We start from the raw sequence: 13,745 nt of genomic DNA on the forward strand, positions 1-13,745 counted from the left end.
GTTTTATATTTGGAAAAAATAAACTCCTCACTGCTTGTCTAAAACTTGCAGCAGTAGCTCAAAGAAAGTGAAGATGTGTACAACTGCATACTTAAAGTAATGGGTTCAGTATGTCCAGCAACATCACAAATTAGGGCAGGTTATCTTTCAGATTCAGAAAAGCTCTCTATTACAGTGCACTATTGAAACTAAGGAGACAGTGCAAGTTCACCTCCTTTCCTCACAGGCCAGCACACTGCACAGAAAATTACTAGAAAGAAATGTAAATAAACAGCAACATTTATGCTTTACAATGGTGGGAAAATGAAGCAGATTGAGGAAATTGGATTAAAGTTCTAGTGTATAACTTTACCATTCTCAACTGAACAAGTTTAACTTTAATTATTTACAAATGTACAATGATAGAGGGCAATTGTATGCCCCAAGTTCTGTATACATCACAGTGTATTGTTGGGGATCACACATGGCACAATGGTGCAGGAGTGTTGTGTGTGTGTGTGTGTGTGTGTGTGTGTGTGTGTGTGTGTGTGTGTGTGGCTTTTCTTCATGGAATGATTGATTCCTTCATCCCCATTCCACTAGATGAGTCCTGTGTTATTGTGTGTTTCGGCACTGGTGTTATAAAGGGAATGTTGCTGGTGCAGTTATTTTTTTTTTAATAGATTTATATAAAACAAGTAGATCTTCTGTGGCAATGCACATGGGAAGTCAATGCCAAGTTCAGTTTTTGGGTCAAGCAGGTATAGACGGTAGTATGAGAATAGACTGGTGGCTAACATAGGAGGGAATCCAAAAGTCTTCTATAGGCATGTAAATGGTAAACTGGTAGTAAGAGGAGGGGTGGGGCCGATTAGGGACCAAAAAGGAGATCTACGCATGGAGGAGGAGGGCATGGCTGAGGTACTAAATCAGTACTTTGCATCTGCCTTTACCAAGGAAGAAGATGCTGCCAAAGTCACAGTAAAAGAGGAGGTAGCTGAGATACTGGATGGGCTAAAAGTTAATAAAAAGGTGCTGGAAAGGCTGGCTGTACTTAAAGTAGGCAAGTCACCTGGTCCGGATGGGATGCATTCTAGGTTGCTAAGGGAAGTAGGGTGGAAATTGCAGAGGTGCTGGCCATAATCTTCCAATCCTCCTAAGAAATGGGGTGACACCAGATTGGAGAATTGCAATTGTTACACCCTTGTTTAGAAAAGGGTGTAAGGATAAACCCGGCAACTACAGGCCAGTCCTTGTTAACCTCGTTGGTGGGGAAACTTTTAGAAACGATAATCCGGGACAAAATTCATAGTCACTTGAGCAATTGTGGATTAATAAAGGAAAGCCATGATGGATTTGTTAAAGGCAAATCGTATTTAACTCACTTGATTGAGTTTTTTGATGAGGTAACAGAGAGGGTTGATGAGGTCAATGCAGTTGATGTTGTGTCTATGGACTTTCAAAAGGTGTTAAAAGTGCCACATAATAAGCTTGTCAGCAAAATTTAAACCCATGGAATAAAAGGGGCAGTGGCAGCATGGATACGAAATTGGCTAAGTGACAGGAAACACAGAGTAGTGGTGAACAGTTGTTTTTCAGACTGAAGGAAGGTATACAGTGGTGTTCCCCAGGGGTCGGTACTAGGACCACTGCTTTTTTGATAAAAATGAATGACTTGGATTTGGGTGTACAGGGTACAATTTCAAAATTTGCAGATGACATAAAACTTGGAACTGTAGCAGACAGTGAAGAGGATAGTAATAGACTTCAAGAGGACATAGACAGGCTAGTGGAATGGGCAGACACATGGCAGATGAAATTTAACGCAGAGAAGTGCGAAGTGAATCATTTTGGCAGGAAGAATGAGGGGAGGCAATATAAATGAAATGATACAGTTCTAAAGGTGAATGCAGGAGCAAAGAGACATGGGGGTATATGTGCACAAATCTCTGAAGGTGGCAGGACAGGTTGAGAAAGCGGTTAAAAAAGTATACAGGATCCTAGGCTTTATAAATAGAGGCACAGAGTAGAAAAGCAAGGAAGTTATGTTGAACCTTTATAAAACACTGGTTCGGCCGCAACTGGAGTATTGTGTCCAATTCTGGGCACCACACTTTCGGAAGGATGTGAAGGCCTTAAGAGATGGTGGCAAAATGATTTACTAGAATGGTTCCAGGGATGAGGGACTTCATTTACGTGGATGGACTGGGGTTGTTCTCCTGAGAGCAGAGAAGGTTAAGAGGAGTTTTGACAGAAGTGTCCAAAATCATGAAGGGTTTAGATAAAATAAATAGAGAGAAACTGTTCCCATTGGTGGAAGGGTCGAGAACCAGAGGACACAGATTTAAGGTGATTGGCAAAAGAACCAAAGGCAGGTGACGTAAGGAAAATCTTTTTTACCCAGCGAGCAGTTATGATCTGGAATGCGTTGCCTGAAAGGGTGGTGGATGGAGATTCAATTGTGGCTTTCAAAAAGGAATTGGATAAATACATGAAGGGAAAAAATTTTCAGGGCTACAGGGAAAGAGCAGAGGAATGGGACTAACTGGATTGCTCTTGCAAAGAGCCGGCACGGGCCGAATGGCCGCCTTCTGTGCTGTAACCATTCTATGATAATAGGAGGAGAAGGTGAGAGGTTACAGGAGCTTCAAAGGGGAAGAGGTGGGGAATTTTAATATTCCCTCTCTTCTCTTCTCTTCTCAACCCTCTTGTCTTTTTTTCCCTCCTCTTCCTTTCCTTTCCTCTCCCTTCCTCTGCTGTCCTCCTCTTCCTCTTCCCTCCCCTCTCCCTCCTGCTCCTCTTCTCTTCCCCCCCCCCCATCTCCTCTTCCCTCCCCTCTCCCTCCTGCTCCACTTCTCCTTTCCCCCCTCCTGCTCCCCTTCTCCTTCCCCCCCTCCTGTTCCCCTTCTCCTTTCCCCCCCTCCTGTTCCCCTTCTCCTTTCCCCCCCTCCTGTTCCCCTTCTCCTTTCCCCCCCTCCTGCTCCCCTTCTCCTTTCCCCCCCTCCTGCTCCCCTTCTCCTTTCCCCCCCTCCTGCTCCCCTTCTCCTTTCCCCCCCTCCTGCTCCCCTTCGCCTTCCCCCCCCCCCTGCTCCCCTTCTCCTTCCCCCCCCCCCTGCTCCCCTTCTCCTTCCCCCCCCCCCCCCCCTCCTGCTCCCCTTCTCCTTTCCCCCCCCGTCCTGCTCCCCTTCTCGTTAGTCCTCCTCTGCCCTCTCTCCTACTCTGCTTCTCCACTTTTCCTGGTCCCCATCTTTCCTCCTCCACTCATCCCCTGTTAATCCTCTTCCTCTGACTTTTCTCCTCCTGTTGCCCGATCCTTTCCTGCTCCCCCTCCTCTTGTCCCCCTCTAGTCACCTTCCTCCTCTTCTCACTTCCTTTCCCTGCCTCTACCCCTCCTCTCCCAATCCCTGTCCTCCCACCTCTCCATGTGAAGTTGCAACAGCGGAATGGGAGCAGCTCTGAGGGAATTCCTGCCATTGTCTTTCCTCCATATACTTAATTGTATTCAGCTTAGCTGAAATACTGTGTTGAAAAATTATTTCAATCCATGCATATGCTTGCCAATTTTTGCTAGAACAGTACATGTTTTGCTGGAGTCCACTTCCCTTTCCCACCCTGCAGAACGTGCACTTATGCTAGGACAGATCATCATGTTCATGAGATGAAAATGTAGGGTTTGTGCAAGGTGTAGCAGAATGTCTCGAGGTGCTTTACAAGTGGTATTTGACAATCAACAAAAGTAGGGAGAAGAATTCGTGGAGTTAATGAAGATGTGGTTAAAGAGTAGGTTTTGAGAAGGTAGTTGAAGTCAGAGGAGCTTAGGAAGAAGACACCAGAGTGTAGTGGCATGGTGGCTACAGGTTCTGTATCTTGTTCTAAGTTGAAACCTAATGTAGGGCTCAATTCTCAAATATGCTGCTTCATACCAGAGGGCAGAAAAAAAGATCACCTTTGTACTCACCTCCTTTTCTCCTTTGGTTGGCTTGCTCTCCTGTGCAGCAGTTTTTCACTTGCCCATTGGTTCATCTGTTATTGCTGCCAAAAGCTAGGAATAGAAGTGTAGATTGGGGGAGGGAAAATGCCGTGCGGTACAGCAGGATTGCAAGTGGCCAATTCTTTTAGGGGATTATGCTAGGAGGGCACAGGGAGCATGGCATCTTCCCAACACATCATGACACATAAACCAACTTGAACTTAGAAGGTGACGTGACTGGCTCTGGATGAGTTAAATTACTGATTGCAAAACAGTGCAGCACAAGTGTGGATTGGTCACGTCATAGTGGTTTTGATACATAAACAAATGAGGAGGACTCAGTCCGCAGATACATTGAAGATTTGGCAGGGGAGATTCCCGTGCTTCTTCCCTCTGTTATGCCATGGTAACCTTCACAGCCAATGAAGTACTTTTTTGAAGTGTAGTCACTGTTGGAATGCAGGAAATACATTACCACATGACGTTGCACTTAATAAAAGGTGTCTGGAAGGTTCGCCACTTAATTTCTCAGGATTTCAAGTAGGGAATGTGAATCTAGTTCTCGGGAAGCTGATGTCACAGCTCCTTGAACCCATGGGTTCTCATTATTTTAAAATTTCTGTAGTTCCAAACTGTCACTTTTTAATAACATTCACTATCAGCAAGTGTTGTTGGTGAGCTTCATGCATTGGTAGTGAATCAACAGCACTTAAAGTAGCATGTGGCTAGGACCGTGCTCTGGTCTCATGTCCAAAATATTTTGAGTTCCCACATCTCGGGAAATAACAAAACCAAGATTTTTTTTAAACCTCCTCATACTTTCTCTGTTGGGAGGAAGTACATCTTGATCAAACCGCATAACGGACTAGCCTACTGTGTGGAATGCAGGAAGGACATTTTGCCAGTCCCAATGCTTATTTGTCATGGAATCAAGACACTAGTAGAGGTCAATTAACTGGATTGTGGAGTGTGTCTCCCTGTGTTCTTTGGCCAGGCAGGAATCATCAGTGAAATTTAAGAGCTGGCTCCAGTCATGTAGTTGGTACCTTGAGGATTAACTTGCAAAAGATCCCTGTAGAAGCTGTCTGTAATGCAATGGTCGACACATTGATTTTTGTGCTCAGGTTTGACAAACATTTTGACTGCGGCATGCCAAGCTGGCTTGAAGGTACAGGCCTTCAGATATCTGCCTCCAGAATTTAATAGTATGGTTTTCTTTTATGTGTATTTGGAGGTCCCACAAATGAGGAAGGATGCTAGATTGCTTACTGTAAATGACTTCCACATTCTTCAAAAAGAGTTCAGTTCCATCTACAAAGCTTCCTCCCAACTGATACTTTAACTTCCTTTCTCAGTTGTGAGGCTTGGAGTTATGGTTTACTGTATTGTTTGTTGCAAAAGAGTTTAATATGTTTATACTTTTAGAACATGTGTTTATACCTTTTTTTATAGTGGTTCTGTTACTGGACTAGTAATCCAGAGCCCGAGATTAATAATCCAGAGAACGTGGTATGGTAATTTTAGAATTCAAATTCAGTTTTAAAAAAATCTGGAAATAAGAAGTGACCATAAAGACGTCGGATTGTTGTTCAAGTTTGAAACTTTGTTGGAAAATGGCTATTTTAAAGCAAATCCCTATGGAGTGAAGAATTAAAGTGTCAAGATCCACTAGTGGAAAGAAAAGCATTGAAATTTCTTATGAATTGGATGTTGACTAATGATGGAAAGACACCTAGTTTATCTGGCTCCTTGAGGAAAGTTAAACCGGTTTGAAATCTTATATATTCCTCTTAAATATTTGAATTAATTACATATGCAAATCAAAATGACATTTTAAAATGATGTAATATTTGAAAAATCCTACGGACTGCTGTGTTAGAACAGTTAGTGTACTGTACAGCCGGATGACTAATTAAATTGTCACACAGGTTCGAGAGACAGGAAGAGATGTAACTTACAGTCTGCAAATTGATGCATCAGTGCTTGGTGTAGCAGGAAGTGGGTTCACCGCTGTGATGCTCCACTTTGCTGTTTTCCATAGGCATCAATATTGCATTCCTCGTCTGGGATAAGAAATCTAATCTGATGCTTAGTAGAGTGGTCAGCAAAAACTGGATTGACAGTTTGAACTTTATGCACCAGCTGCCTTTTGAGCACTAATGGTGTAGATACTTGATATATTTCTTGATACTCTGCAGCCAGGGAAGGGAAAAAAAATACTTGTGATGCTACACTGCAGTGTTAGAGCTCGTTATATATAATCCATATCTCCAGTTATCTCCATATTTTATCTCCTCATCATTTTTGTTGCTTTTTCCTAGTTTATATCCGTACTGCCATACTTGGGGCTGACTGCATACTGCTTTGTAAAAATAATTTAGAAGATAATCCATCAGCCAGTGGGTTACACATCAGTAATTCAATCAAGTGCTTCTGCTGACGTTCAGACCGAAGGGATGGCTTTGTTTAATTACTGCTTGTTACTCTGATGGCCACATAGAATCATAGAAAGGTTATAGCATGGATGGAGGCCATTCGGCCAAACGAGACCGTGCCGGCTGTAAGCAAGAGCAATCCAGCTAGTCCCGCTCTCCCGCCTATCCCCGTAGTTCTGCAAATTTTTTCCTTTCAAGTACTGATCTAGTTCCTTTTTGAAAGCCACGATTGAATCTACCTCCACTGCCCCCTCTGGCAGTGCATTCCAGATCATAACCACTCGCTGCGTAAAAAAAGTTTTTCCTAATGTCACGTTTGGTACTTTTGCCAATCACCATAAATCTATGTCCTCTGGTTCTTGACCCTTCCGCCAGTGGGAACAGTCTCTCTCTATCTATTCTGTCTAGACCCTTCATGATTTTAAATACCTCTATCAAATCTCCTCTCAATCTTTTACGTTCCAAGGAGAACAACTCCAGCTTCTCCAGTATATCCATGTAACTAAGGTCCCTCATCCCTGGAATCGTTCTCGTAAATCTTTTCTGCACCCTCTCTAAGGCCTTCACATCTTGCCTGAAGTGTGGTGCCCAGAACTGTACACAATACTCCAGTTGTGGTCAAACCAGTGTTTTATAAAGGTTCATCATGACTTCCTTGCTTATGTATTCTATGCCTCTATTTATAAAGCCCAGGATCCCGTATGCTTTTTTAACCGCTTTCTCTACCTGCCCTGCCACCTTCAACGATTTGTGCACATATTCCCCCAGATATTTCTCTTCCTGTACCTCTTTCAGAATTGTGCCATCTAGTTTATATTGCCTCTCCACGTTCTTCCTATTGAAATGTATCACTTCGCATTTTTCTGCATTAAATTTCATCTGCCACGTGTCCGCCCATTTCACCAGCCTGTCCATATCCTCTTGAAGTCTATCACTATCCTCCTCACAGTTCACTGCACTTTCAAGTTTTGTGTCATCTGCAAACATTTTGAAATTGTGCCCTGTACACCCAAGTCCAATCATTAATATATATCAAGAAAAGCAGTGGTCCTTGCTACTACTTGCTATAATATACATTCTTAACAGTAGTAGATGACAAATTAAAATGTTGAATTTCATCAGTTTTGCTGTTTCTTGGCTGGGATACCAAGACACATATCCCTTCCCTCTTTATGCATAAAAGTAAAAAAGCAAGCACCATCCTTCTTGAACTTCCTGATGACTCAGTTATTGGGCAGCAGTGATAGAGGTACCGCAAGTTGAGCAATGATTTGTAAATATGAACCTGACTTTACCTAACAATAATTCCAAGAAAATTAGTTATATGTCCCCCCCAACATAGAAAAGTTAATAAAATGATTTTTAAAATATCTGAAAATGCTAATATTTGGTGTCATTTTTATTGTATAAACTGGTTATGTGAGCAGTCGGGCCTTGTGGAACATGAATGAAGCGCTCATGAGGTCAAGTCACTTAAATAATTTTTGTGCTTTTGCCCTCAACGTTTTCCCTCACTACTACAGGCTTCACTTCTATCATATGAGGACAGTGTAAAGATAAGATGGATGTGAGAACATTTTTAAGGAAAATATGTTTGTGTGTAGAATGTTAGTTAAAACAATAAAGGTTTTAAACCAGCCACATTTGATGTTCAATGGCCCAAAATCTATGTATGTAATTAAAAGTCTTGCACCGAGTGTATATCTATTCTAGTGTCACAGTTGAAAAATGTACCACTCTCCTATCTCCCCTATTATGTTAAAGGCCCTTTAGATGTGCAAGTTGTTGTCAATTGCACTTGAAATGCTGATCAGCTCAGATACCATATTCATTAAAAATGAAATCAGATGTCATATTTAAAAACATCACTTAACTGAATGATTAATTGCCTCAAATTTTACTAAACCGGATGCAAGCTACCAATGAGTAAGAGGAATTGAATGAAAAATCAGCACTCAACAAAAAAGCTACCAATAAATAATTTTCAAGAAGGGAACCAATATATTTTCTCTAAATATTTTTGGAAAGTGCTTTCTGCTGCTCTCATGATCTCTGAATAACTTCAGGATCGTGTGCTAAAAATAAAATTTCGAACAAACGTTTTTAAAAAATAGATAATTAACAATAAATTGTTAAATTTAACAGTAGGGTTACCTTTTCTGCGTTTGAAATCTCTGCAACCACATTTCCTTGCACAGGCCATCTTCTGCTCAAACTGGTTAGAGGGTGGGACTTACAAACAGGAAGTCATACCACACCGTCGATGGCCAGTCTTGTTGTCAGTCACACAAAAAAATCTTGATTTAAATACTCCTAATTTATTTTAAAATTTGCCAAGGCTGGTCTTTCATTGAGTATGCCAGGAATTCCTATTTGTAAGTCCTGATCCTTGCCCAGTTCAGACTCAGCAAATAGATAAATTATACCATTTGACTAAATCAAAAAGTAACATGAGATACAAAGAGATAGGAAATATAAAAAGGAAGTGGAAACCAAGGAAGGGAGACACTTGTAGAAAGAGGTGAGAAAGAGTCAAAGACTAATGGAGAGATGCAGATACAACAAAAGTGTGCTACTGGCATAAAGAGAGAGAGAAAAGGGCAGACAGAAAGAATGAAAGACAGATGAAGAATTAGAGTGCGAGACAAGGAAATAGTTAGCGAAAGAATAGAAAAATACTTTTCGAAAAATATTTTGTTCATAGGTGATTAAACTATGTGAAAGCACATTGCATATTATTTCTTTTATTCTGTAATATAGATATAGTGCTCCCATCATTATAAAACATGTTTTTCAATTCACCATGTGCATTGCCATGGGAGATTCACAAAAGTTTATTAAAATTTCCGATTCTTGCATGATACAGGGATTTCCCAAAAGTTTGTGTAATTTGAGAATTGTCTACCAAATCCCTACCATTTACCTGTTTATGACATTATCTGAAGAATATGATCAAATTGATGTTTTGCTCCTTTTGTTTGTGAAGGAGTTACAATGAAAATTGAATTTCTTTTTACAAAGATGATTCTACTATTGAATCTAACATATAGGTCATACCTGTGGATAAGTAATTTATTTTATGTTAGCTTTGTTGGCAAATACCTTGTAAGTCACATGTACATACGTTATCTGTATATATTATACCCATTAATATATATCTGCATGATATATGCGGATATATATTAATGATCTGGACTTGGGTATACAGGGTGTAACTTCAAAGTTTGCAGATGACACGAAACTCAAACGTAGTAAACAACATGGAGGATAGTAACAGACTTCAGGAGGACGTAGACAGACTGGCGAAATTTAATGCAGAGAAATGTGAAGTGACACATTTTGGTATGAAGAATGAGGAGAGGCAATATAAATTAAATGGTTCAATTTTAAAGGGGGGTATAGGAACACAGAGACCTGGGGGTATATGTACACAAATCTTTGAAAGTGGTAGGACAAGTTGAGAAGGCTGTTTTTAAAAAAAAAAGCCGATGGGACCCTGGGCTTTATTAACAGTCATAGAGTACAAAAGCAAGGAAGTTATGCTAAACCTTTATAAAACATTTGTTAGGCCTCTGCCGGAGTATTTTATTCAATTCTGGGCACCACACTTCGGGAAGGATGTCAAGCCCTTGGTGAGGGTGCAGAAGAGGTTTACTAGAATGGTACCAGGGATGAGGGACTTCAGTTATGTGGAGGGACTGGAGAGCAGAGAATGTTCAGGGGAGATTTAGGAACATAGGAACAGGAGTAGGCCATTCAGCCCCTCGTGCCTGCTCCGCCATTTGATAAGATCATGGCTGATCTGTGATCTAACTCCATATACCTGCCTTTGGCCCATATCCCTTAATACCTTTGGTTGCCAAAAAGCTATCTATCTCAGATTTAAATTTAGCAATTGAGCTAGTATCAATTGCCGTTTGCGGAAGAGAGTTCCAAATTTCTACAACCCTTTGTGTGTAGAAATGTTTTCTAATCTCGCTCCTGAAAGGTCTGGCTCTAATTTTTAGACTGTGCCCCCTACTCCTAAAATCCCCAACCAGCGGAAATAGTTTCTCTCTTTTCCACAGGAAAAGAGAGAAACTATCCGTTCCCCTTAATAGCTTATAAACTTCGATCAGATCACCCCTTAACCTTCGAAACTCCAGTGAATATCACCCCAATTTGTGTAATCTCTCCTCGTAACTTAACCCTTGAAGTCCGGGTGTCATTCTAGTAAACCTATGCTGCACTCCCTCCAAAGCCAATATGTCCTTTCCGAAGGTGCGGTGCCCAGAACTGCTCACAGTACTCCAGGTGCGGTCGAACCAGGGTTTTGTGCAGTTGCAGCATAACTTCTGCCCCCTTGTACTCTAGTCCTCTAGATATAAAGGCCAGCATTCCATTAGCCTTCTTGATTATTTTCTGCACCTGTTCATGACACTTCAATGATCTATGTACCTGTACCCCTAAGTCCTTTTGGACATCCACTGTTTTTAACTTTTTACCATTTAGAAAGTACCCTGTTCTATCCTTTTTTGATCCAAAGTGGATGACCTCACATTTGTCTATATTGAATTCCATTTGCCACAGTTTTGTCCATTCACCTAATCTATCAATATTGCTTTGTAATTTTATGTTTTCATCTACACTGCTTACAATGCCACCAATGTTTGTGTCATCGGCAAACTTAGATATGAGACTTTCTATGCATTCATCTAAGTCATTAATAAATATTGTGAATAATTGAAGCTCCAAGACAGATCCCTGCGGGACTCCACTAGTCACATCCTGCCAATGTGAGTATCTACCCTTTATCCCTGCTCTCTGTTGCCTTTCGCTCAGCCAACTTCCTAACCAAGTCTGTACTTTTCCCTCGATTCCATGGGCTTCTATCTTAGCCAACAGTCTCTTATGTGGGACCTTATCAAATGCCTTCTGGAAGTCCATATAAATAACATCCATTGACATTCCCCTGTCCACTACTTTAGTCACCTCTTCAAAAAATTCAATCAGCTTTGTCAGGCACGACCTACCTTTTCACAAATCCATGCTGGCTCTCTCTGATTAACTGAAAATTCTCGAGGTGTTCAGTCACCCTATCCTTAATTATAGACTCCAGCATTTTCCCCCCAACAGATGTTAGGCTAACTGGTCTATAATTCCCTGGTTTCCCTCTCTCTCCCTTCTTAAAAAGCTGAGTGACTTGCAATTTTCCAATCTGGAGGGACAGTTCCTGAATCTAGAGAACTTTGAAAGATTATAGTTAGGGCATCCGCAATGTGCTCACCTACTTCCTTTAAAACCCTGGGATGGAAACCATCTGGTCCTGGGGATTTGTCACTCTTTAATGCTATTATTTTCTTCATTACTGTTGCTTTACTTATGTTAATTTTATCGAGTCCCTGTCCCCGATTCAATATTAGTTTTCTTGGGATTTCCGGCATGCTGTCCTCTTTTTCTACTGTAAATACTGACGCAAAGTAATTGTTCAACATGTCCGCCATTTCCCCATTGTCAATGACAATATCCCCACTTTCAGTTTTGATGGAGGTTCAAAATCATGAACGGGTTTGATGGAGTAAATAAGGAAAAACTGTTTCCAGTCGCAGGAAGGTCGGTAACCAGAGGTCACAGATGTAAGGTGATTGGCAAAAGAGCCAGAGGCGACATGAGGAAGCACTTTTTTTATCAACGAGTTGTTACGATGTGGAATATACTGCCTGAAAGGGTGGTGGAAGCAAATTCAATAATAACTTTCAAAAGGGAATTGGATAAATACTTGAAGGAAAAACATTTACAGGGCTATGGGCAACAAGCAGGGGAATGGGACTAATTGGACAGCTCTTTCAAAGAGCCGGGACAGGCATGATCGGCCGAATGGCCTCCTGCGTTGTAAGATACTCTGATACGATGATACTATGAAGATGTGACTTGTATGCTAGATTTCATGATCTTTCTAACGGCTGTGTAGCACATTGGAGTTCCAATAAGCAGTGCTTTAAAATGATAAGATGCAAGCTTGCACTTGAAATATGTTGAAAGTTGAGGTCATACATTACCCTGAGGGAGGAGGGAGGGAGAGAAATTCGCAGGGTGAATCATGTCCAAACCACTCTTGTACAGCTCGTAGCAGATATTTATGGAATGAGACCATCAAATACTTGGGAGCAGATCGCCCATCTACCTCTCAACCCAGGGTGGTGCTTGGTGTGAAGAGACCTCTTGAGAGTAAGGAGAGGGGGGAAATAACACTTAAAATGGTCAGTCTAATAAAAGCTATCCTTTCCACTGCCTGTGAGTTTTTTTTTCCCTGGAGGACCAATGTGGCAGATATCTTTTTTAAACAAAAAGGTAAATGATGCCTATTGAATAAGTATCCCTTGAATAAATCTTAAACTGAGGTTATGGTGGTACAAATACGAAGAACTAAATGAGGTATGAAAAGGTAGTTTACCTGTAAGCATGACACTGGGCAAAACATTAGCATGCAAGAGTAAAAAGAGGCAATGATCAGCGCATTGTGTGCATGGCAAAATAAGCTAGTGATTTTTGCATTGATAAACTGTTATTTACAGTTTCCTGGAAGGAAGGAAGTTGTGGCCTCCAGCTCATTGAAACATAATTTTTCTCAGTTAGAGTGCCGCTGTGCCTGTGTGCGGTTTATATTCTACCAAGTGCCCCCCTCCTCATACATACAGGCATAGTTAAATGTTTTTATGCATTTCTCATGAGTCTCTTAAGGTTGCATAGACTTTCTGTGATATGGAAGAACTGGATGTTCAATCAGGACCCTGAACATATATTTCAGGTTGAAAATGTCAGCGAGAACGAGGAGAAAAATCTGCAGAGGGAAGTTACCAACCGGCAGTCTCGTCGACGCTTCAGGAAGATCAACCTGAAAGGAGAGCGGCAAACCATCATAGACAATGTGGATTCCTACCATACTGACCGACCTCAGCAGACCAGCACTTACCACATGGTAAAGCCATTTCTTTAGGGTTTTTTTTTATCAACCCTGAGATAAGTTTAAAAATTAACATTAAAAATTGTAGTCGGTTTACAACTTTAGACTGAACATTGTAGCTGAGTCAAAGTAAATTAGTGAAATAATTGTTCAGTTTAAACAGTGTGTTTGCGCTGAAAGTGCAGTTAAATTTCAATGGGTAAATTTCCAGGCAGACGTGGTGAAACACTGAAAAATTATCAGCTTCTGTGCCAATCAAGATAAACATCCAGTGAGTCAAAAAGATACTTCAGCAGTATGACTAATTTCACAGATCATTTGATCATTTAAGTGGGATTTTCCACTTTTAAACAACAATTCTGTAGCTTCACATTTATGTACATCTATTGGCTCTTAGTTTTTCCAATTTCATTCTAAG

At 41.0% G+C, this 13,745-nt stretch overlaps 1 protein-coding gene across 7 annotated transcripts in view; it reads left to right on the forward strand.

Annotated features, from left to right (window-relative positions):
* Window positions 1-13,745, forward strand: part of rapgef6 (Rap guanine nucleotide exchange factor (GEF) 6) — a 342,757-nt gene that overhangs the window by 161,299 nt on the left and 167,713 nt on the right. For 6 of the 7 annotated variants that reach the window (XM_067996162.1, XM_067996163.1, XM_067996168.1 and 3 more), the window contains one exon: window positions 13,172-13,342. The exons of the other annotated variant lie outside the window; for it this stretch is intronic. In XM_067996162.1, the coding sequence (XP_067852263.1) occupies window positions 13,172-13,342 (171 nt within the window). The remainder of the gene's footprint in view (window positions 1-13,171; window positions 13,343-13,745) is intronic. 7 annotated transcript variants of the gene reach the window in all.

Source organism: Heptranchias perlo, chromosome 14, assembly GCF_035084215.1.
Source record: "Heptranchias perlo isolate sHepPer1 chromosome 14, sHepPer1.hap1, whole genome shotgun sequence".
Taxonomy (NCBI): domain Eukaryota; kingdom Metazoa; phylum Chordata; class Chondrichthyes; order Hexanchiformes; family Hexanchidae; genus Heptranchias; species Heptranchias perlo.